The sequence below is a fragment of the Leptidea sinapis genome, chromosome 3 (assembly GCF_905404315.1).
Source record: "Leptidea sinapis chromosome 3, ilLepSina1.1, whole genome shotgun sequence".
NCBI lineage: Eukaryota > Metazoa > Arthropoda > Insecta > Lepidoptera > Pieridae > Leptidea > Leptidea sinapis.
Window position 1 is genome coordinate 8730768 of NC_066267.1, and position 26553 is coordinate 8757320.

Below are 26553 nucleotides of genomic sequence, written 5' to 3' on the forward strand. Positions count from 1 at the left end.
GTTTAATAAACACATGCTTAGGCTATTGAGATAAAATAAGAAAGCAGTTTAAGGTATACTTGTTCCTCGAATGACACAAACTAAAATATTAGGTTGACCATATTATTATGGTACGGAAACTACATGCGAAACACAACAACTCCAGTATGTAGATTTCAAAACCTAGTACTCTCAGACTATAGCACGCTTCTACGGCTCGTTAGATCTACAGTGCTTACTTTACTAGAAAACCAATGCACGCCACTGATCATAAGAATAACAAGATTATACTTCATCAGTACTTATAGTTTCTGTTTTTACTAATCATTCGTTTTGTATTGAAGCAGTACGGTTTATAAAATCTTGTCTTATTGGCCCCTCGGTTTATATAGAATAACGATGAATGCTTATAAAAAAAACTACTATGTTTTATGCGTGTATTGCTTCCCAGGTAAATATAAAATTGATATTATAGCTTTCCAAGACTATTCGTGTACCTACGCTGTCTTATTTCGTATTCGTACTCCATCCTTCCGTTAAATAAAACTATACCTAAGAAAAGCTATTGGCCTATTATTATTTTAGGTTGCAACGTACTTTATCGGTAATATACTGTATAAACCCTGATTACATCATTTCTAGTTTCACTAACTTATCTATATTTTTATTAATTTTAGTATAACACTAGGTATTTTGACAGAAGTCACATATATAGTTACAGAGTTCCTATTACTTCAGGTTTTCGTATTTTCCTATTTCCTATTACTTCAACTTCTGAAATTGCCATAGGTAATCACTTTAAGAAAATGAGATTAGCGTAATTGTATTAAGTTAAATTGATGTAAATAAATTTGTAGTTACGTCGTTTCGTAATTGTGAATTTAAGCCTATCATAAAGCCGGAATTAAGTGTAGATAAATGTGTGAGTTTGGCAACATCGGTTTCCATAGTAAAATGACATGATGCCACTTCTACTAGTTTTTTTCTGTTCTGTGGCCTGTGGGTGTGACTAATATATTCGTAATAGGTTGACGTCACAGGTACACGGATCGCAATTCGCACCACATATTAGGTAAGTACTATGAATATTACGGTATTATGTTATCCAAAAAAAAAGAATAATAGTAAGCGTGCTTCTGCATGTGAAACTTGCGTGTTAGTTGTTATCCATCGCTCGCGCCTCGCACTCAGCGCTACGCGAGAACGTGTGCGATAGAACATGCATTGCAACCACTTCGCACTTACTATGGAACTTTCATGACTAAGCAGAGTGACAGCAAGTAATCGACTTCGATTAAATAATAATTGTAAAAAATTTAAATTTACTAATTTATATCATATTATGGTGATCCAAATATATATTATTATGATATCCGGTAATCGTCAAATAATAGGCTATTAAAGTAACATGCTGTAATTGACTGATATGAATATTAGTATAATATCTGGTAATAGTCAAGTAATAGGCTAATAAAGTGACATGTCCTGATTATGAAAATCTTTAGATTGAAACTACTCAGTAAGTTAGCAGTACTGACATAACAAATCATATCAAATCAAAATCAGTTCATTCACGTAGGTCACGAAAATGACACTTATGAATGTCAAAAAAATTAAATATTTTTCTTATTGAATGTACCAAGCAAGAAACTCATTGCCACTCTTTTATATCAAGATGTACAGATCATTTCAATTACAATATAATATGTGAAATGATGCAACAAACACACTCAAACGTCAAATAGTCAATGTCTTACACGAGTAAGTCAAAAAAGTAAGTGTAAATTAATACAAATAATAGCTGCATCATCCACATACACCATAAATCAATATATGTATTCTGTGAGCACTTTATAAGCGATTATAAATAAATAAACATGTATATATCCATACATATATATATATATATATATATATATATAATAACTTATAAGAATCTGAAACCGAGTCCCCGGCAACAGGATCATCCCGCCACCACAAGCAGCGCCCGTTCACGAGCATGACGCATGAGCCAGCCATCGCCTCCCTCAACTATATATTTTTAGGGAAGGGGACGACCCGTCCCATGTCGCCGCCAACAAACAAATACACATGTGACCAGCACGTATTTTACGATTTTTTATTATTATTATTATTATTCATGATCAACGTATATAAACTTTGTCTTTTATGACTTGTCTATTTAAAATTGTTTTTTTTTACTTAATTATAATAACGACGGAGTTCTAAAAGTCCATGACATTATTTATAAAAATTGTTTTCCAACATCAGTTCTGTAGGTTCCACTTTATACCATCTCAATATCTTATTTTATATTGTTACAGAGAAAATGATGGACATAAAGATGCATTCATAACTGAAATGGATAACAAGGAAAGCAATTTCCAACCCATATCAGGACGGCGAATAATTGATATAAATTATTTTTTACAAGAATTTCAAGAAAAAGCACGCCACAATGATTGATGATGCGAGGGGGTCAAAATGGGGTTAAGTGAGGTTACGGGTAATCTGGTTTGGCCTGTTCACAATCAATAAACATAAAACGCCAAGTGGCTGAAGTACCTGATACTGGTCAGCCCTTCCCTTTCAAGCACTTCACTTGGCACTACGATGACGCGAAAGAAGTAGTATAAAAAACCACGTGCGACAATGATGCACGAATGCGTATCGCGGCGCGTGCGTGGTAAGCGGTGTCCACTCGAACATGACCAATCGGTAAGTATCCCGTTGTAAGCGGCCAGAGAGACGTTCAGCGCCCGATGTGAAGACCAGGGTAATGCCAATGCTCGGATTGTACATCAGCTCCCCAGGTTATATTCTATTAAATGCGAACAATAACGGCGCAAACAAAAATCTATTTGATTGTAAATCAAGCAACTTCTGCATAGTTGATTATTATTATTATTGTTATCATTGAGCCTTGTGGTTTATTTCTAGATAAAGAATACCCTTTTATTGGGGCAACGCGAGATGATTTAATTGGAGAAGATATTATAGTCGAAGTCAAGTGTACAATTACGGCACACAAAAAAGGACTTTCTAATTTTATACAATAAACCAAAATACAAATTTTCAAATACAATATAAACCCTAACGGCGTTACAAATAAACTTGGTATAAAGTTATTACTGATGATAAACAAAGAAAATGCAAAATGTTTACAATATCGTTGACAACACTGTCAATATAATGATAATTCTGAAGTTTTCCGAATGACAAGCAGCCTTGCAAACAAACGCGGGAAACGTTATACGTCCGAATACACCAATGATCGTAAGCAAAATGTCTATTTGTAAACATTTTGCATTTTCTTAGTTTATGATTAGTTATAACTTTATGCCAAGTTTATTTGTAAGGCCGTTTAACTACAACGGTGAATAAAACTCAAACTGGTACTATCAGATACAAGGCCAGCTATATGTGTCAGAACGACACAAAATTCGTAGAAAAAGATGATTTATTTTGGGAAACTAAATTGAAACCGAAATTGATAAAATTTTAAATGAAATGCTTGCTACCCGAAATCATAGACAACAGAAATGTACGTGGTATGCCCATTAGAAACTTATCCATGCGAGATAATAACGAAAACATGATGATTCACAACCGAGACAAAGCACACGCCAATTAAATGTGGACGATTTTTAAAGAATTAATGGCAATGGTATTATTGAATATAGCTTTATACATATAAAGTAAATAGCTATATTGTATTATTTTTAACGATCCCTATTATTTGGCCTGATACTCTTTAGCTTAGACTGTGACACGCGAATATTCAGGCTTTACGTAAGTGTGGATTCACGTCCGACTCGATCTTCGAGCCGGGAAGTTCGCGACAATTTTTGGGGAGTTCTTGTAGGTACGTTGAAATTATGAAAAAAATACAATGTTAGCTAGTTAATGGTTATTTGGCTTCTGTGCAGCATATTACTTTTGCTAAGATTTTTTTTTAATATAATATTTTTTTTTGGTACTATAAAATATTTCTTTTAAATTACTGAATTTACCACATTATGTTCGGAAAAAATTGAGCTCGTGAGAACATCAACGGCCAGTCTTTTTAACCGACTTCAAAAAAGGATAAGGTTTTCAATACGTCGCTATGTTTTTAAAGAGTTACTTCTTTAGAAATTTTATAGAAATTCGTCACGATTTTCGGTTACGCGCCATTTTTTTTAAACCATGATGGCCGCTCGCCAATTTATGATTTCAACAATATGGATATCGTATCCAAGGTTCTCGAGGGTGCAGAGAACGAATTTGGGATCATTTTTGAAATCCAAGATGGCCGCTGTGCGAATTTATGATTTCAACAATATTGATATCGAATCTAAGGTTCTCGAGGGTGCAGAGAACGAATTTGGCATCATATTTGAAATCCATGATGAAACCAGATTATTATTTCAACGATTTTATTTTCATGTGGCACAACAATTTCCGAAAGATGCCTATAAGTTGTTTGGCATTAAGGTTATCATTATAACCACCACGCATATGTATAGCCTCAAAAGAATTTTTCACCGCAGCCATCTTCGATTTAAAAAATGATGCTATTTTCGTTATCTGCACCCTCAAGAACCTCGATTGCGATATCCATATTGTTGAAATCATAATTTTGCGTGGCAGCCATCTTGTATTACAAAAATTATCCCAAAATCGTTCTTTGCACCCTTTACACCTTTGCACGTTCTTCTTTCTTATTACATATAATCTAGTATTTTTCACAATTTACCGATTTGGGGAAATGTCTATTCATTTGCAACATTATTTGGCTGTGTGTGTGCGTGTTAGCGAATGTAAGTACGTGACGCTTACGCACACATTAATCATAATGTTACTTCTTTAACGACAGGAACTATAAATGAAACTATCGTTCTGAGCGTTATTATTCTATGTGTAAGAGGTATAAGCATAATCTTTATCTTAATCTTAATATAAATAAATTACGCGACACGTTGTTTGTCCGCGATAGCCTGCTAAACTAATAAACGGATTTTAATGGGGATTACTTCATGGAGTGCCGTTTGGTCCAACTTGAGAGATAGGATTGTTTTTATTTCGATTTGGGACCCATAATTATTTTTATTTCTAATATTTGTTTTATATGGACATATTTTCTATGAGAGAATTTAGTGACGCACGGCTTGACAGTTCCACTGTGAAACAATTTCATTATAAGAACATCGAGCATTTTTTACGAAATAACTCTTGATGTTTTGAAATATTATTGGTAAATTCCTATAAAACACTATTTTTTTATTATCTACAGAACAACGTCTTTCGAAGCAGCTAGTATTATATAAAAATTTCGTGTTACGTTATTTGTCCGCGATGAACTCTTAAACTACTGACCGGATTTTAATCAAATTTCGTACACGGCGTGCAATTTGATCCAAATTGATAGATAGGATAGATTTTATTTCGATTCTTGTCCCTTAATATTTTTGAAGAGAAGTTCCTTATCGCGCGTTACGAAAGGGGGCTAGACGGAAAAAATTAAGACCAAAAGTTGTAACGACACTTTTTATATATTAATAATTGACAAGTAACAATTATTGACATTTGACATATTTCTGACAAATTACATTGATTGTTTATTTTATTTATTTAGAGCATTGGTAACAAGGTCAAATCAAACCAAAATACAATAAACGAATATTTAAATCATATTTAAATAGGTTTATAATTGCAAAATTACACTGACATAAAAGCAAAACATAATGACGTTTACATGGTAAAAGGTAAAGGTTTTGATGTTATTGAAGATAAACTTCTTTGACTATTATACGTTACATTCGCACAGCGACATCTAAACAATAGTTTTCAGAAATTTTCTGACGTTAAACATTAATTAAATCAACATTAATTAAATCTTTTGGTTTCTTCGTCCATTATTAGGACAGGCAAAGGGCTCAAGCCAATACAGCCGTATTCCTTAATATTCAATTATTTATTTCACGATTTTTACAATATACCTAGTTCTTTCTACAAACATAGAATAGCAAGACGAATAAATAATTTAAAGGATTTGTTTCGTTACGCCAAAGAAGTACCTATAACTTCTTGCGTGCATACATAAGTATACACACACTTTTTTTTTATTTTAGACATTGGAAGTAAGTGGAAACGCCATATATTTTTTAGAAAATCAGCACAATTAATATTTTTATAATAAGGAACTTCGTTCCTATCCGGTGTCCCACGACGCCACACGGTTTTTTAATTTAAAATTTATATCTGTATGAATAATTCGATGAGATAAAATTTTGACAATAACAGGGAAAAACTAAATTACTACTTACTGAAATGATTGAAATTATACGAAATTCTATTAATAAAAAATATTTATTAATTAAATTTTGGGTATACAATTTTGTCATTGGTTTAGTTGAAGCAAAGTATCTTAATACTACGTATTAAGAGACGGGACAGCTTAAGTAAAAATTGTAGCTTAGTTTAGTATGAAACGTGCGGTGATTTAAAATAAATTTGAAATAGTTATTACAATATTAAAGCGACGAAGTATAATCCGGCTAAGTTTGAAAGCGACCAGAAGGCCTATCATCAACTTTTAATAAGCGATGCGATTCCGATGCAGTTCGATTTAGGTACCTAAACTGAATCGCTAAAATTCGTACCATGAAGTGCCTTTTACTGAATCGCGTTTGGATCCCTTAAGAAGAATGAACGAAATAAATTTGTCTGTGGTGAGAAAGAGATGACGCTCTACAGTCGTTGCATAAGTTTGTCTCTCTTACGCGTTAAACCTAAAATGATATGATTTTAGCGGTTTTTTTGCGTAGACTGTCAATCTATCAATTACTGCAAGTTTTATACAATCGCGTTTTTCTTAGAGGGTTTCGCTTGGCTGCGAAGCGGACCGGTCACCATCTAGTAAAGTAGTAGTATGTATAAGAATAGAAGTGTAGGTATAGATAATATTATATGGAAATACCGGTTATAATAAATATATAGGTATATAATAAAACCTATGCTCACTGAGTCATAATAACTATACCTACACATTAACACAACATAAGCTTTAAGGAAAATTGTTGCAATCAAAATGCCGCATTAAGGTAAATTCTAATCCAATATAAGGATCCTCGACATTGTAAATAAGGGGACAGGACTCAAAATTGATATCCATGATTAGGTTTTTGGCTCCATATCACCATAGCAATTGAGGAAGTTGAAACTGATATTTTTTTCCTTCTTTTTATATATATATATATCTTCTCCCACATTCTTCCGGTGCGCTTGCGATTCAGTTGAGTATTAATATCTTTATATATATATTTCTTGTGTGCGTGTGTATGTCATTGAACTCCTCCTAGACGGCTGGACCGATTTGGATGAAATTTTTTGTGTGAGTTCAAGCGAATTCGAGTATGGTTTAGATTCACAATTGAACTACCTCCTAAACGGCTGGACCGATTTTGATCATATTTTTGTGTGTTCCAGTGAATTTGAGATTGGTGTGTGTCTTCAGGTGGATTCGAGAATGGTTTAGATTCACAATTAAACTACCTCCTAAACGGCTGGACCGATTTTGATGATTTTTTTGTTTGTTTCAGTGAATTTGAGATTGGTTTAGATTCTCAATTCCGTCCATATAATATAATTCTCTCCGTTCATATAAATAAGAACTCCTCTTAACGGCTGGACAGATTTTGCAAATTTAAGACGTGTGTACAGGACAACGTCTGTTGGGTCCACTAGTAATTATATATAATAATAATATTAATATAATATAATATATAATAATATTAATATAATAATAATAATAATAATATTAATTTATATAATGAAAATAAGGAACGAGGCGAGCAGGAAGTTCAGCTGATGGTAATTGATACGCTTTACCCATTACAATGCAGTGCCGCTCAGGATTCTTGAAAAACCCAAATATTCTGAGCGGCACTACAATTATTGCACTCGTCACCTTGAGACATAAGATGTTAAGTCTCATTTGCCAATAATTTCACTAGCTACGGTGCCCTTCAGACCGAAACACAATAATGTTTACACATTACTGCTTCACGGCAGAAATAGGCGTCGTTGTGGTGCCCATAATCTAGCCGGCTTCCTGTGCAAAGGAGCCTCCCACTGGTAAAAATATAAATCATCAATCAAAATAATATAAATCATGTGAATTTATAATATAAGTTTTCTATCAGGTGTCAGGTCAGCCACGTGCCAGGTGATCTAGCCGTTCACAGAGCACTGGATCCCCGACAATTCGAGCAGCTTTGCGTTGCACGCGGTCAAATAGCTCGAGCTAATACTGGGATGCGACAAACCAGAGATGAATGATCCTGTGCTTTGTAAACCGCTATAATGTTGGTCAGCTTGAAATTAAGTTTAAGTTTACTTCAATCTCTTTTAGAACCACGTATAATAATATAAATGACGATCACTTCCAAATTCTATCAATTTCAACAAATTACACATTGCGAATTCACTTCAAGGCGATGACGATTTTTGAATCTTAACGCAAATCAATAAATAACAAACAACGTCAAACATAAAAGAAGCCTTCAATATTTTAAATAACCTACGTGAAATAATCAACGGGATCATTTCAATGACGTCAAAGTGAACACGCCCGAACGAGTTGAAGTGAGTCACAGATGCAAAAAGTATAGATTGTAATATTGTATTTTAAGTGAAGAAATCAAGAAGAAATACAATCTTAAAATAATTTTCTATAAAAATCTCGGCAGTATGTAAAAGGCATAAAAGGCATTTATTTTCTCAAAATTGATTCCTTTAGAATTCATTTTGATGTCATTTCTAATAACTACTAGATACTACTACCGCTTCGGAAACAAATGGCGCTCTGAGAGAGAACAAGTGGCGCAAGAAACAAGAAAGCATTCTTTTTTTTGCGCTCTTTTCAATAAAAATATACAATATATTACAGTCATTTCTATCGCTATAAAATAATCACAATCTAATCCCAGGCCGTCCGATCATTTAGATATTCAGCAGTGGAGTAATAGGATTTACGACTGAGCCATTTTTTTTTATAAAACATTTAAATTTATTTATAGATAATGCCTGAACAGTGGCTGGGACTTTATTATAGAAGTGTATACATTTACCCTTAAAGCTATTATGTATCTTATGAAGCCTACCAGAATTAGTTACAAGCAATCCCTTATTTCTAGTGTTATAATAATGAAAATCACTATTAAGAGCAAAAAAGTGACGATTTTTGTGAACGTATATAAAATTTTCATAAATGTAGCTTTCATAAATAAGCTTATCCTACCCCTTAACCCTTTTGTGGTATTTAGTTATCTAACTTTTGTCAGATTATAGATGTGTTATATGCTAAAACTAAGTTCAGAACTATCAAAATATGTTCATGTTCAGAGCTGGGTTTCTATGAAAACCATTAACTAAATAGCTAATATTCACTATCTACCTAATGAGTAATTATCTGTGGGCAATTAACGCACTCGTTATTTTTTCTATAACGTATTTAATTAAAAGAAAAATGGGTCCTACGGGAAATTTAGTCACAAATAAAGTATTGGCCTGTCCATATTTCATAATACACACATTGTCTATGTCAGTACTGCCACCTCGTACTAATTTTTTCGAAATAATCATATTAAAAAATGCTCCATTTCCATTTTAATAAGCAAAGAGTCGTTTCACAGTCGATACTGGTATGGAATTGTTAAAGAATGTATATGAAGCCTTGGAAACTGGACCTTTGGGTCCTTTGAACTTATCCAAAGCATTTGACTATATTCAATATAAAAATATTGTAGGGAAATTATACCATTACGGTACATTATAAGCCTCTAGATCATTTAAAACCATGTTTGAATTATTATAGGATATAGAGCGTTGATGTCAATGGTGTGACATCAGCATGTTCGGTATTCGCTTAATGAGCACGCCACAGGGTCTTATTCTGAGTCCCTTTCTCTTTATTATTTAAATTTTAATGATCTCTTCTATCATATTGACAATCATGAAAATATATTGTATGTTTATAACACGTCTTCACTTTTTAACGTTAATCGCAGACGATTTCTTATTTTGCGAAAAACAGATAAATTGTACCTTTGACTTGCAACCCCCGTGGTGCGGCGACGCACTCAGGGCGCAAGGCGCTTGATATAAAAGTAAATAAACCTACTTTCCCCAATGTATAACAGTAATAATTTAAGTGAAAAACAAAATATCAAAATGCGGGTGCCACTGAAGATTACAATCAAAAACTAAGGTTCCTCGGAATACCGTCGATTCTACTATCTTCAAGTTTTTCTGTATTATTATTATTATTAATATGTAGTTTCGTTTCGAGTTTTCGTGTCACATTCCTAAAAAATATTGTTTCGTCTATCGTTATTTTGTAACACGTGGAGAAAATTTATAAACCGCCCCCAGATCGCGGCGGCCAACACTCCCGTGCAACGATGGCACAGCCAGGAGTTGTACTGTAAATAGAAAATTGTATAATTGTCAAATATGGTCTCTTTACTTTCCATTAGGTAAGCACGTGCTGGGTGATCTAGCCGTTCACAGAGAACTGTATCCCCGACAACTCGAGCAGTTTTGCGTTGCACGTGGTGAAATGGCTCGAGCTAATACGATGATGCGAGATGACAGCAACAGTCCATAATATTATGTGGACATCCCTGCACTTTTTAGAGCGCTAGAATGTAAGTTTGTTTGTTACGCTTTCACGCCTAAACCACCGTACCGGTATTGAAAAAATTTAGTATAGAGATAGACTAGAGCCATTAAAAAGAACACAGAATACCTTTTATTGCAAAAAAAGTAAATGGGGGGGGGGTGAAATAGGGGATGGAAGTGTGCATGGTGTGCAAATTCGTCATTATCGAAGATAAAACCATGAATCTTTGTATTTAGGCACTTGATATGATATAATTTATAAAAATTTGTTCGAGCATTTTTGAAAGTGACCTACTTGACCTACATGGGGATGAAATAAGAGATTAAAGTTCACAGGGAAATACTATTAAAGAGACTGTCCACAATGACAAGGGATATACGCTGTATCATAGAAGAGCGCTGCCAGCAGCGGATAGAGCACTTTATATGTGTATTATTTGAAAAGTATCCTAAAAAATAAACAAATTGCCCAAACAAATTCAACCTGGACGAAGTCGCGGGTAAAAGCTAATAATAACATAAGTGACGGTGTTTTCCAAATTCTCTTAATTTCAACACATTGCACCTTGCGATTACAGTTTAAAGTGATGACGATATCTGAATCATAACGCAAATCAATAAATAATAAACAACGTCATACATACAACTTCGAGTCAAAAGTAATTCAAGAAGTTTGCAAGATCTTGGGAATCCATAAGACCAGAACTACGCCATAACATCCACAGTCGCACGGGATGGTGTGGAGAGGTATAGTCAAAGGTTGGAGCGGCATCTGAGAAAGGTAGCGGACAGTCATCAGGATAACTGGGATGAGTACTTTCCATTGTTTCTCATATCGTTTAGAGCCGCGATACACGAGACGACTACGGTGACTCCTGCATACCCCAATTTGAAAATTTGAAAGCAATTTGGAAGGGAATTAAGATTGCCAGCTGATTTATTTTCAGATTGTCCATTAGATTCTCCGAAGAGTATAACAGAGTATGCGAATGAGTTTCGGAATAAGATGGTTGATTCTACGAGGAAATTAGAGGAACTGGGCATAAGGCAAGTGAACGGATAAAGACCCGCTGCGATCGAAGAGCTTATATTCCTATACAAATTATTTAAGTTTTTAAATAATTTGTATAGGAATATAAGAGACTCAGTCTCAATCAGTTTCGTGCCAGATTTTGGCGAGACAACACGTCCTGAGGATGCCTCGTGTAGAGGCGAAACACGTGTCGAATTGTTTTAAAAACAAATATTGGCGGAATTAACACTAAAGAAAACTTAAATAATTTGTATAATTATGGATTTCCGCAAGGTGACGCCTAATTCAATAAATTTTCTTATATTCCTAGTTATGAAGAAGGAACTCTGGTTTGGTTACACAATCCCGTAAGGCGAAAAGGGAAATCTCCGAAGCTTCCACCATGTTGGGAAGGGCCATGTAAAGTAATCACAAGGATGTGATGTGACTCTCAGGATCCAGCGTACCCCTCGAAGTCTCTCGAAAATCAACGGAAGGAACGATGATCGGGACGAACATGTCTTGGAAAGGGGGCAGTGTCGCGTACGTGACGAGAGTTGTCAAACTTCAAGGCATTGATAATTTCGATGATAAGTTCTAGTTCAGAATTGAAAGTGAAAAGGAAAAGAAGGAAGAGAAGAAGAAGCAGTGAAAAGTGTTTCAGTGAGGAGAAGACAGAAGAAACCGAGCGTTCGGTGCCGTGTGATCTGCTGAAGGCACCGCCATCTGAAGAAGAACAGCGGCTGACGGGCGAAATGCAAGTTCCACGGACGCAATGAAGGCTCGTTCCTTTAAGCTGTGTATTACCTTCCAATCTCTGACCCACTCTCGTAACAAAAGGATTTAAATCACTTAATGAACGTCAAAAAATATCAATCAACGTAATTAACTTTACGAGCCGTTTTCAAAACAGGCTTCCACTTTTAGTTAATTAGTCTGGCACATGATTTATAAATTAACTCTAAAATGATGATATTATAGAAGACAATATAATTTGTGATACGATAATATACTGTTACCGGCAGTGACAGAAACGGTCAATAAAATTAAACCAAGTTTATTTTATTTAAGAATAAGTCAGCTATGTACCCGGTTCAAAGTTATAAGTTTGTTATAAGAAGTATGTATAAATTACTTACATTTTCCTCATCGGCTATCATACTATATAATAATATACTGCGACCAGTTCTTATACGAACTGTTGAAGTGAATTCGGCTCAGTCTGCCATTGGTCTGCGACAAGACAAGGATAATGTGTTACACCTAACAAAACAAATTCTTTAAAAATGTACACGAAACTATTATTTATATTTTTTCTTATAAAAAATATCAATTCTGCCATCGTGAATAAAAATAATACATTGAATAAAAACAAATATGAATTTGAGACAAAAGCTGAGCTTCAGAATGATGTTGATTTTGAGTTGTGTGGTGATAAAAGGTGTATTTATAAGTGCTGCCCCAACAACGAAGTTCTTGATGATCAAAATATGTGCGTGGCTTATGAAGTGAATAAGGATTTTTCGAATATACCCGTATATGACTATTACATCACGAAAATACGAAAAAGGTTTTACGACGTGTTTAACACTGTACCCAATAAAATTGGAACTGATGAGAAGTTTGCAAGCGAATTATACTCAGCTGATTTTATTAATAATAATAATTCTATTTACTTGGAAGAAGTGAGTATTCAATGTATATTTTAATTTAAAAAATCAATTTTGATTAATAAAATAGGTTTTTATTATGAAAAGGATGACAAACGAGCGTATGGATCACCCGGTGTTAAGTGATCATCGCCCATATACTCTAGCAACACCAGAGGAGTCACAGGAGCGTTTACGGCCTTTAAGGAAGGTGTACCCGCTTTTTGAAGTGAAACTTCTTTGCGTGTATGTAAGTTTTTTACGTATAAAACGTAATAAAGTGACACGAAAATGTGGGACGATTTTGAAATTTGAATTTACAACTTTAGATGGCATTTCTGCCGCTTTACGACTTGTACTAGACTGAACGCAGAACTTTTTTATTGATTAACATTATCATTAGTATGTAAAGATAAACATTTGTTGATATATTTGTAAATCATCCAATTACTAAGCATTTTACATAAAACATAGATTAAGAGTTGAGGAATATTAGCAAGAATAAAATTTTGTATACATATTTGACATATTATGTTTTGAATTATTATCGTAGCTTCAGATTAATAAAATATATATTATATACAATAAAATTAAGACAATATCCAAAATATAACTGTCAAATATAATTTCTACATGTAAAACGTTTTCCTTCATTGAGAAAAGGTATCTTTTGCTCGTTTCTCGTGTCCTAAACACAATATTAACTGTTGCGTATCTATACTTTTGTAATTGTGTAGAAAACTTAGGCAAATATTAAATTTACAATATTTCATGCATCAATAAACCGTTGGGGTTTATGTGTTATTTTTTTATTTTGTATTTATATTATATATTAATGATTTGAAAAAAAACTAACATATATCCGCTTAGCGTTTTGAACAGTCGGTCTGCAATCACCTTGTATTCTCCTGTAATATATACATAGTTGTTTTAACTAATATTATAATGAGGAAAGATTTGAGTGTTTCTTTGTTTGTTTCCATTGGATAGGCTATGAAACTTCTGAACCGATTTGAGTAATTGTTTCACTGTTTATTTCTATACTCTCTCAGAGCGCCGTTTGTTTCCGAAGCGGTAGTAGTATCTAGTAGTATAAGAAATGACATCAAAAAGGATTCTAAAGGAATCAATTTTGAGAAAATAAATGCCTTTTATGCCTTTATTTATTTATTTAAAACATTCGGAAGCTGTACAATCCCCGGGTGACATAGGCATTATTGATAACGTTTTTAATGATAGAATAAAATATTGTACTACGACCAGTGATACAAAACATATGCGTTCACTGTCTACGATATTGCAGAACACACCATTATTTCCTACAATATGTCTTACCTTTTCTTTTTATTTTTAAATTTAATTGAATAGAATGTGGCTACTACGTGCTTAGTCCTGTGTGTACGAGGACGACGTACCAGGGTATCAGGGTACCAGGGTACCAGGGTATCAGGGTACCAGGGTATCAGCTAGTTGATAATTTACAAAAGCGGCCAAGTACCTTTATCACACAAACGTTTTGTAACAATTCTGTTGAATATCGTAATTGATACATTTGTTTTGAAGATTTTCTGGGTTCATGTTGTAAAAGACTTTATAATTCAATTTAGCCGAGTAGTAAGCATTATAAGTTTATTTCCTGGTGTTAACATTATGCTCATGACAGTTTCTAGCAAATTCACTTATGTGCCTATGTACATACATGACATGACACATTTAAATTTTGCTCTCAATGATTCTTTAGGACCTAGGATATAAAAGGCGTGAATAGCCCTCTTCTGCAGCACAAATATTGTATTAATATCGGCAGCGTTGCCCCATAGCAATATACCATAGGATATATACTATGGAAATAACTAAAGTATACTAGTCGCGCCGTATCTATTTCAGTATACAGTATATATACATATATAGTGACAATATTTTACTAACGAATTGTTATTCTATTTCAGAATGGAGTTCTTTACATTGAAAATCCAAATGAATGGATAAGATGGATAACAATATCGAGCGAACATTTTTGCATGGATTATTCATTGATCAATAATACACTGAGTGATGAACCGCAGTTCTGGATAGACTACAGCGCTGAAGAGCCATCTCGTGAAATACACGGAGACTTTCTTATTGTTTGTATGTTCAAATTTTCTATTTTATAGTTTACCAGTGGGAGGCTCCTTTACACAAGATACCGACTAGATTATTAATCTAAGATTCTGATACTATTATTCATATACATATATTCAAAAAAAGCGCGTACACCTTCCTTAAACGCCGGCAACGCTCTTGTGATTCCTCTAGTGTTGCATTCGCTCGTTTGTCCTCCTATTCCATTAAAAAAAATCTAATACTATATAGATAAAAATGACCATCGAAGGATGGCATGATGTTCTTGATATGCAATTCATTCATTATATAATTTAAAATTGAAACAATCAAATGATAAAATTAATAGTGAAATATATATATTGCAAGATTTTTCCAGAAAGTACTCCATAAAATATTTTTTCATATTCTGTGTTATGAAATATGAACAATTACAAATCACAATATTTACATGAATATACTCGTAATACTAGTTGCAACAGGAAAAATATAAGCAATTCCAATAATATTATGTTGTAATGCGGAATAAATCAAACTAACTATAATTCTAACCGACTTAACAGGTGACCCAAGATCTGGTACGTACCTCTGTCAAAGGATAAGTTTGGCTATACAAAGAGGTAACGTTGCCAGCTTCATGGGCACCATACCTACCGATAGCGATCTTAATGATATTTGTAATTAATTAATTTATATAAATAGCGTTATTAATTATCAAGTCATATGTAAATAATTTGAAATATGAGTAATGGTACTAATAATTAAAAAATTAAATAAAAAAAAATAAACACGAAATAAACTATAATTCTTATTACAAATATTTCAGATAAGTTAGCATTCACTACCAAGTTACGGGATTCCAATCCCTTAGAGCTTAGAATTAGATCTACAGAGCGTTCTTAGACTTTGCACAGAGTTTACTTAATTAAAACTTAGCTGAGTGTGATAAAGCGCGAACTTGACTTTTGTATTGGGCTATCTTGGCATAAGCACAGCATAATTTCAGCCGTCAAATGACTATAAAAACGATCAATCAAAGATTATGCTAAGCTTACACTCAGGTGAGTTTTACGTAAGTAAAGTCTAAGTACGATCTATAGATCTCAGAGTTTGAGTTAAAAGGATTGTCCGGGTGAAGGGTTCAGACCTTCCAGGTCAAAGAACATCAAAATGTGCGTCTGCAGCCCTGTAAAAACAAGCTTTTAAATCAACCCCTTAGATCACATCTAGTTACGTCTAGATAGACTATGGCAGCTGTGAAAACGTCGAAAAAAATTTAGTTTTGAACAATGCACGCACATTAACCCAAAGTGTCATACAAATCGCGAGCGTAAGACGTAGCTTGTCACGCACACTAGACTAAATATTCCTGGTTTGTTTTTATCGGTTGTCTAACAGCAAGAGACTTTATCTAGACGTATAAATTATCTAAGATAAACCCAATCATTAGATACGCGTCTTTTATTTTAATAAATTAAAGTAAATTTAGACTCAGACCAGAGTAATGAGTTTTAGCCAGTAAAAGATCTAAAAGTAAATAAGGAAAAACTCTTTGTTGTGATTCTACCAGTTCTTAAGGTAGGAAATGCAAGGCCTTGTATAATCATCATCATCAGCGGGAAGACTTCCACTGTTCAACTAAGGCCTCCCCTAAAAATCTCCACGACGATCGGTTCTGCGCTGCCCTCATCCAAAGTATTCCGGCGATTTTGATCAGATCGTCGGTCAATCTTGTGTGGGGTTTACCAACACTGCGTCTTCCGATACGTGGTTGCCGTTCGAGGACTTTCTTGCCCCACCGGCCATCTATTCATCGAACGATGTCCCCTACCCACTGCCACTTCAGTTTCGCAATCATTTGGGTTATGTCGATAACTTAAGCAGGCAGGCAGTCAGGCCTTGTTTGGCTTTCAATAATCACGATGTCAATCTTGTACTGGATCTTTTTTCTATATTTCTCATTGTACGCACTGAAGATTTTGCCAGGTTTGATTTATACATAAAATTTACTTTCAGCTCTGTATGTATCAGCCGTATTTCTTTTCCTGGTGTTACTTATATACGCTGCACTACCACAGCTTCAGAACTTAGTTGGGAAGATATTGATGTCCTACGTTACAAGCTACATTTGCTATTTCATTTTTATTGCCATAGTACTTGGAAATGATCACTCCGAAGAAACGTGTATCGCGTTGTGTAAGTTTCGTTACAATTTTATTTAGATATAATTTTTATTATCTACGGCTTATTAGAGATTCCTTAGATCAATAAAACTTTCAATACAACATATTGTATACAATAGATTAACCTTTAAATTATAAAATCTTTCGTAAGACATTGTTCAGTTATTTATTATACGGCTTTACTTACGATTTATCAGCGTGTGGTGAGGTACTTCATAAGGGTGAGTGCAGTGGGTTCGCGATAACGTCCCGTCTCTTACTGCGGACTTGTGCTCGTAGTGCGCGGCTGGACAGTGCAGGGGCGCCGGTTGTGATCACGAGTATGGAATCTTTGAAATTATGTCACTATTGTTGTCCACGGGTGCACAAAATACACTTACAATGCCCACTATGGGATCATCGGCACTATGGGTTTAACAACACGAGTTTCCGGTTGGTGGTCTCTATGAAAATTAGGTCGACGGTCGATTTCAATGGCTTTATCAAGCTCGCGAGTTTGTCTGCCAAGTTTTTAGCGCGAGCCAATACTTTCACCCTATCGAACCTAATATAATGTGACGTTTCGGAGTTTAGGGCATGCTCTGCCACTGCCGAGGTGTTGCTGTCCAATTTCCCTACACTGTGGATGTGCTCGGCGAGTCTTTTTTTATGTTGCGTCCCGTTTCACCAATGTAGCTTTAGCCACTATGTTCCGAAACTAGTCGGTACCCACACCGATAAATCGTAAGTAGGGCCATATAATAAATAACTTCACTCTTCGTCTCATGAAACTATTTATAATTTAAAGGTTAATATATTATATACAATATATTGAATTGAAAGATTTATTGCTCTAGGGATCAAAAACCGGATGCAATTCTCCCGAAACGATATAATTTTGGACCTACAAGCGTACAGCATTCTCCAGGAACTCGTTTAGGACCGCTAGTGTTGCGAATGTCCAAACTTATATAATTTCTGAAATATTATATCCTGAAATCTGAATCATCACCCAAGTGAATTCAATAATCTTTTTTGTTGGTGCTAAAATATAATGTTCTGATAGTATTGTTGCATTTTAGCTTTCTGCACATATTTCTCGATAATGGCGGTATGTTGTTGGATGAACGTGATGTCACTGGATATTTGGTGGACTTTTAGGTACGTTGCTTTTAATTACATACACATAATATCGTATTGTGATTGTTAGTGCTTTTGGAGTAATATATACCAAGAGATACGAATACCTTATATCTATTATTACCTTATTACTTTCTTGCTGACCCGGCAGACGCTGTTCTTTCAATAGAAAAAAATATGATGTAATTCGGGGATAATGTAGTCTAAAGCCATCGGAAATGTGTAAACAAAGTAAATAAATGAAATAAAAAAAACTACGTTTAAAAAAACCGACTTCAAAAACTGAAAAGTAGAAAGGAAAAATTACGTAAATCGGATCATAAATCTCAGAGTAATCGGTGTACATACAAAAGAAACCGCTCGAATTGATAACCCCCTGCTTTTTAAAGTCGGTAAAAAGTATGGAAAAATTTAACAAAGTATACGCTAAAACCTTCCTTGAGTTCCACTCTGTCCATTGGTGAAAATCAGTGCAGTAGTTTTTGAGTTTATTGTGAACAGACAGGCAGAGACGCGGGGGAGGACTTTGTTTTATAATAATTATGTAGTAATTATTTTGTTTATAGTGAGCCACCTTTTCTATTTTAATCCGCACTTGTCTTTGGTATTTATATTACATTAGAGTTTTTGTTACAGTTATGTTTTCTTTTTGTTACAGAGGTTATGCAAAAAATCGTCAGATTCATCGACGTGGAGAAACTAAGAAATTTATTCGGTATTGTTACTATGGATGGGGCCTACCTCTCTTTATGGCTTCATTTCTTATGATCATTAATGCAATGGATATGAGAGATGTACCCTGGTTTATAACACCACACATACCAAGTTCAGGGTGCTTCTTAAGAGGTTAAAATCTTGAGAATGTATTATCATAAATAAATAGTTAAATTGTAAATAGATAAGCCTGGTCATATTTGCTGTTTTTATATGCTTCTACACGTGTCAGCTTTGGGTCTTCTGCACTAAAAGTGCACGAAGCAGTATCAGAGTGCAGTATAATAATGCATACCGCTGTCTTATGAGACTGCAGTATATTGCAGTGCTTCGGGCATGTTTGCCGACGCCAGAGCCCCCGATTATTTCGCAATGATAAGTTCACGAGTTACGGCTTTTTGGTCTCGCGTTCACGAATCCGAAAACGAAATTCTCGGTGCTCTGAGCACCCGGAGAATCCTATACTCCATTACTGGCTTTCGGTGCATCATGACAATAACCGGAAATTGTTTTATCAGTACATTATTCTTCGTACGAACTCCCTTTGGGGCAATTTTAGTTTTAAATTATTTTATTAAGTACTGTATAATAATTTTATTTTTACGTCTTATTCTATATTATTCAATTTATTGTAATGTGTTTAAAATGCCTGAAATAAATGACATAATATTATTATATTTAAATTTTTATGTAATAGCTGTGACTTATTCAAGCCTGCCAAGTAACTGCCATAAATACTTTCAACCTCCAATTCATCAACTTACGGTTAATTTTTTAACACTAAAATCACTAGTATACCTGTATATCTAGTTTTAATCAGAAACATCCATGAAATTCTACATACTTTCCGTAGAACTGCTTATAATTTATTCCATCTTGCCTCAGGAAAATCGTTGAAACTGAACCAGTTCTTGGCATTAGGAACATTACTTGATCAATTACTGACAGTAAGGCTTTAGCATACCTTACACATAGATAAGCGGGGCTATTAAAGCAAGGGAAAAAGCGTGGCAATTAATTTGGATACAGTGAACATTTTAGATTCTCAAAATTTCTATCAAATAGCTTCCCTTATAATTTTGCCAGCGGATCACTAGCTTCCTTACGAGACGTAGCATAAAGTTCCTACTCGACGGACAGACTCGTGTGAACGCTGGTGTTGGCCAAGGCTATCTCCTACAACTCCTTTTTTTTGTCAGCCATACAGGTCACCCTTAGAATTTACCAGCTACGGAAGAAACTTAAATCTTCTATTGATACTTCTCTTAAGAAGATCGAAGAATGGGTTAGCCTTTATTTAATAGAACCTCCTAGAAGACTCAAAGTATCGCTTAATCCACTAAAACACTGTAACTTGACTAGTATATGAATACTAGCTAGATATCTATTATATGGATTCAAATTTTTCAGATATACAACAACTATTTTACATGTATATTCCGATGACGTTTTTCATTTTTATAAATTGCGTCTTCTTTGTGATGACCGCTTTGAAAATTGTGGAAGCTATGAAAGGGAGCGAAATATTGGGTAGCTCGGCAGCCCGATCACAAAAGGAAAGGTATGCTATATATATATAGAAACATTAGTACAGTTCTAGTGCTTTTACTGCTTCGCGTTTAGAAATTTTTACTAAATTTACTTCCGCGCTCATTTCATTGTCTTCTTCTTCATTTTCCAATGAAGAAGACGAGAAGGCATGAACAATGTCGTTTTCATTAAGTTCTCCTGAAACTATTAAACCGTCATCGACGTTTATAAAATCTTCGAATGTTGGTTGTTGATTATTGTCGTTGCTGATGGCTAAGTTCCAATCTTCAGGATCAGTTTCTAAATTTTCGTAATGATAACGATTGTAGCTTTCGTTTTGACATTTTTCAAATAAACATCTGTATGATAGTAAAGCGAAACTAAAACTGAAGGTAATTGAAGCTCAAAATTTGTACTTACGTACTTGGAATTACGTGTGGAATTTGTGGGTAGAATAAGAATGAGTATACAAACAATGTTATCTATGATGATAAATCGAAGGAACAAATCCCAGATATAGAGGTTTACCTCTAACAGAGGTAATTCAGTGCCAAAGTGTTGGGACCTCAGCATGAGTTCCAGTTATGGAGGTTTCTCACTTATCCAGGTCCCACTTAACCAAGTTTCACTGTATTTATAAATAATAATAATTCGTTTCATTTAAGGGGCGCCTCCAGGAACGATTACATCCCGAGGAGTCCACGCTTTTATTGTCGGGTAATCTCCACGATTATTCCATCAGCTTATCGACGCACGTTGTGCGGATGCGGATATCCTCATGGAGTGCGGTTTAGTCCCATATCATATATCACATATCTACAATATTTAATCTAAGATTTTTTTCAGATTTTTGATCTGCCTCAAACTGATTGTGATTATGGGAATTGGTTGGATTTGGGAAGTGATCAGCTTTCTAGCGCCGGCTATGGATAAGTTCGCTTTATATCTGGATATTTACAACGGACTGATTGGCATATTTATATTCTTTATATTTGTTTGCAAAAGGAGCATGTACAAGAAACTCAAAGAAAGGTATGTTTTTGTTTTTATATCGTTTTGTTTTCTTAGTTTCCTACATATTATTATGTTCTTTATGGAAGAGGAAGATAACAGAGGGAACGGGTCGCCTTATGTTAAGTGATCACTGCCACGCATATTCTCCTGTAACAGGAAACGAAAGAAATCATAGGAGCGTTGCCGGCTTTAGAAAATGTACGCCCTTTTTATTATACGCTTTATATTAGCTTCACCTGTATGTTTGTATGTTTGTTACCGACTTCCTTGGGCGCGATTTTGACCCACTTTAAACGGCTAGATTTCGTTAAACCTTTGTAGATTTATCGAGGACCGATGACATTACACTAATTTGACTAAATAATGAAAAATAAATAATAGTTAAAAGAAACTAAAAAGCACGCTTTATATCAAATTCAACTCAAAAATAGAAAATAAATTTAAATTGAAAAAAGTGTAAAAAAAAAATATTGTATTGTAAAAAAAGCGTGGGGTGCTTTTTAAGATAATATTATTAAAATAATAATTCTTCTACACCCCACACTTTTTTTTACAATAAAATATATTTTTTTACACTATTTTCAATTTAAATTTATTATTTAGTTGAATTTTACATAAAGCGTGCTTTTTATTTTTTTTAACTATTATTTTTTTGAAGGTATTACCCGTGTATTGGAAACACAGCTCAAGGAAGCTTATTCCACAGCATGGTTTTACGTGGAAGAAAGTTCCTTGACAATTACGCTGTAGAAGAACGTTGAATATCCAGATAGTTGGGATTATATTCTAATATGTAGTGTCATTAGAAAGTGGTTTTTGGCGGCGGGAATCAGGTCAAAGACCTCCGGGATGAACGCGGTAAAAACACAATAAAGACATCGTAGAGATGCAACACACGATTAAGATATAAAACATCTTATTATCGTTCATCTACTAAGGATTTCTTCAGGAGTGTTTTACTATTAAACTTGATTTAACTATTTAAAGCTGTTATACTCGCGGTTCATTTGTGTAGGTACCGACTAGTATTGGACCATTCGGAGGTCTTTCATTAGATGTCCTGTCCTGTCTTAGACTAATAATAAGTTATCGCGAACCCACTACACTCACCCTGATGAAGGACCTCCGAATGGTCCGAAACTAGACCGTACCAATAGCGATGAGCCGTGAGAAAAGCCGATTTAAAAAGATAAAGTGAATAATGTCTCACGAAAGTCTTAATAATTTAAATATTATACTTGATCTTATTTTTTCAAATCAAATTCCAATATTTTTATTCAAAATAGGATGTGATATCACTTATTGAAAGTCAAAAACTACCTCCCATTCCAAAACGAATGCCTCAGACCTGAGAAGAATGGGCGCAGCAAACTCAGCGGGCTCTTTTTTTAATCAAAAAAAAATATGTTTACAAAGTAATATTGTACAATTAAACTTATCATTTAATAGCCTGAGGGCGGTCACTCCATTCCCAATCTGTGCTATCTTTAAGTCATTTATGTTATAGTAACCTTTACCACACAAACGATTTTTAAGAATTCTTTTGAATAACGTAATACTTAAGTTTTGAACATTTTCTAGGATCTTGTTGTAAAAGCATATACTAGCCGATATATATATCGACTTAGCCGAGTAGTAGGCATTATACGTTTATGTCTGTTCCTGGTGGTAACAGTTATGGCAGATTCTAGCAAATTCAATACTTTGGTCAGGACTTCTATTTTAAGTAGAAACAATGTGGGTATCGTCAAATAGAACTCACATAATAGGTACCTTTAATTCTCATTCCTTAAATAATACCTCTTCTATTGTACTGATGTTAGTTACACTTCGAAAAGTAAAAGTAGTTTTAACAACAGCAGAATACTAGCAAACAAGTGTTCTGCTGTTTTGTTTTTCACCTTCACATAAACTATCTTACCCCAATCAAGGCATAGCCTGAACTATGGGTACAAGACAACGATATATTATATTATAATAAAACATACATAAATATATATAAACACCCATGACTTGGAAACAAACATCCATAATATTCATCATATGAATGTTTGCACCTCGGAATTCGATCCCGGGACCTCTAGCTCAGTCGGCAGGGTTACTAACTAACCACTGGGCTATTTCCGTGCTTAAATGTATGTTTACTGAGATAAATTTAAACATTTTAAATAAATTGTAATTTTTTTTTCAGATATGAAAGCATTCGTTACGGCAGATCTACTCCACAGAATAGCCAAAGCGCTGCTGCTCATAGTACAAGTCCAGCTATACCGTTGCATAGATTAGAAAAAACTTCGCAACTCAATAGATCACAGTATAATTTTTAGGTTAAATGATTAATGCCAAAGTTGTATTTTAAAACATATAGTTAATATTTTGCTTTGTTGTTGTTTTAAGTTAACTTTTAATTGAGATTTTAACATTTATCTGTAATTTACTTAAGTGCGTGCGTGCCATTATAATTTTAAAGTTCTAGTCTTCATCATAAGTATTTTAATCGTGATTGTAAACCAGAAATCGAAAACCTTAAAAAGACTTGCTGGAAGAAACCTAATTGGAATTCTAGGAGTTCTAGATAGCGAAGGCTTAGGTCATCGTTTTAGGTTTGAGTTATTTAAGAAAATGTGTTTGAATGCCATTTTTGTATGTTTACTGTTTAATTATAATATTATTTATAGATAGATATGTGGACTCAGTAATAAAATGCAGATTAAATATAATAATAATCGTTTTTCATTGAACTACTTGTTTTATTTGCTATCATTTTTGAAATGAAAACTTCTTTAACATCGTTGTGATTTGAAAGGCGATGAAACGGAAAAGCGAGACGGTAAAAAGAGACACATAAATTCATAAGATTTAACGTGGGAGAAAATGAGATAGGAAGCATTATACAGTGTTATGGTACCAGGCGATCATAGTTGAAGAAGAGATTGTCATATGTATGACGCGAGTATATCTTAATATATCCAGACGTTATGTACACGACGAAGACATAGACACTAGGAGAACATAAATATGGTAGCGGTGATAGTAATGTCTTTCATAGCGGTTGAAATCATGACGTGTCATACTAGCAAATGTACCAGGACTTCATATGCAGTTTAGAGGTTCATGCACAATGCAGGTTTCACTTTTGACATGTACTTTGTACGCAAGCAATTTTTAATGCTGTTACTAATAACAGAATATTTATCACAATTCGAGGATTTTTTACATATACCTAGAGATCACGTAGAGTTGAGCAGTTCCGAAGATATAGTATTTATCTAAACATCCCTTTATTACTTTTTTAGATAACGCGCTAAGAAGGTGAATGTAAAAAGGCATAAAAGGCATTTATTTTCCCTAAATTCCTTTTAGAATTCTTTTTGATGTCATTTCTAATATACTAGATACTACTACCGCATCGCAAACAAATGGCGCTCTGAGAGAGAAGAAGCGGCGCAAGAAACTCTCCCCAGATTCTTTTTTTGCGCTTTAATAAAAATATAAAATATTGTACTGTCATTGCTATTGCTATAAAATAATCCTAATCTAGTCCCAGGCTGTCCGATCACTTAGATATTCAGCTGTGGAGTAATAGGATTTACGACGGATCCATTCCTTAAAAAAACATTTAAATTTATTTACAGATTATGCCTGAACAGTGGCTGGGACTTTATTATAAAAGTGTATACATTTATGTATATATATTTATTTATTAGTTACAAGCAATCCCTTATTTCTAGTGTTATAATAATGAAAATCACTATTAAGAGCAAAAAGGTGACGATTTTTGTGAACGTATATTAAGTTTTCATAAATGTACTGACAATGAACAGTCATATCTAGGATTTGAGATAGAGCTGTGGCCATGTGACCTAAATGATGACTATAATCATGAGTGTGTCGTTAAATTTAATCAATGCTTTAAGTTTTACAAAAAACCATTTTACAAATACAAAAATAAATCTCCGACACCACCGATGGTAAATTTTTGCAGTTCGACCAGATCGGCACTGAGCAGAGTATGCGAAATATGAATCAATGGATATTATTAAAACTGAATGAACCACATTAATGTAGATGTGGCGATCTAGATGCTCTTGGGCGTCACAGATTATCCTGCCTAAAGCCGGCCGTATCAGTCGTCATGCCAGGATTAATGAAGACCTTCGCAGGGCATTTGCCGCTCTTAATATACCTACCAGCTGTTTTAGAGCCAAATGGCAAGCGTCCTCACGGAATGACTCTGATGGCCTGGGCACGGGGAAGGGTGCTGGTCTGGAACGCGACTTGCGTCGACACTCTGGCTCCTTCCCATGTCCAAGTTACGTCAGTTGGTGCCGGGGCTGCTGCTTCGAATGCCGAAGACAGCAAGTATCGCAAATATGTTGGTCACAGTAAGTCAGAGATCTTTGTGCCGTTTGGTATCGAGATACTTGGCCCGTGGGGCCCAGAGGCGCGGAGAATGTCCAAAGTACTATCTTCAGGCCTCAATACGGCTACCCAAGCGCTGGCAGCTATTTCGTTCAACGGATCGGACTAGCTATCCATCGTGGAAATGCTGCCAGTATACTTGGACCGCTACCCCGTAGTGATA

General features: G+C 34.5%; 1 protein-coding gene across 1 annotated transcript; it reads left to right on the top strand.

Annotated features, from left to right (window-relative positions):
- The first annotated feature begins 12868 nt into the window (after positions 1–12868).
- LOC126979630 (G-protein coupled receptor Mth2-like) lies at positions 12869–24709 on the top strand. The gene is made up of 8 exons (XM_050829068.1): positions 12869–13341; positions 15255–15435; positions 17425–17604; positions 18653–18731; positions 19369–19556; positions 20835–20985; positions 21801–21986; positions 24160–24709. The coding sequence occupies exons 1-8, from the start codon at positions 12943–12945 to the stop codon at positions 24293–24295; spliced, it is 1500 nt and encodes a 499-aa protein (XP_050685025.1). The 5' UTR covers positions 12869–12942; the 3' UTR covers positions 24296–24709.
- The last annotated feature ends 1844 nt before the right edge of the window (positions 24710–26553 follow it).

Coding starts and splice junctions, on each gene's coding strand:
- LOC126979630 (XM_050829068.1), top strand. CDS start 12,943: ATGTACACGAAACTATTATTTATATTTTTTCTTATAAAAAATATCAAT. Junction 18,732..19,368: donor GATATTTGGTGGACTTTTAG/GTACGTTGCTTT, acceptor TTTTTGTTACAG/AGGTTATGCAAAAAATCGTC. Junction 19,557..20,834: donor TTCAGGGTGCTTCTTAAGAG/GTTAAAATCTTG, acceptor CAAATTTTTCAG/ATATACAACAACTATTTTAC.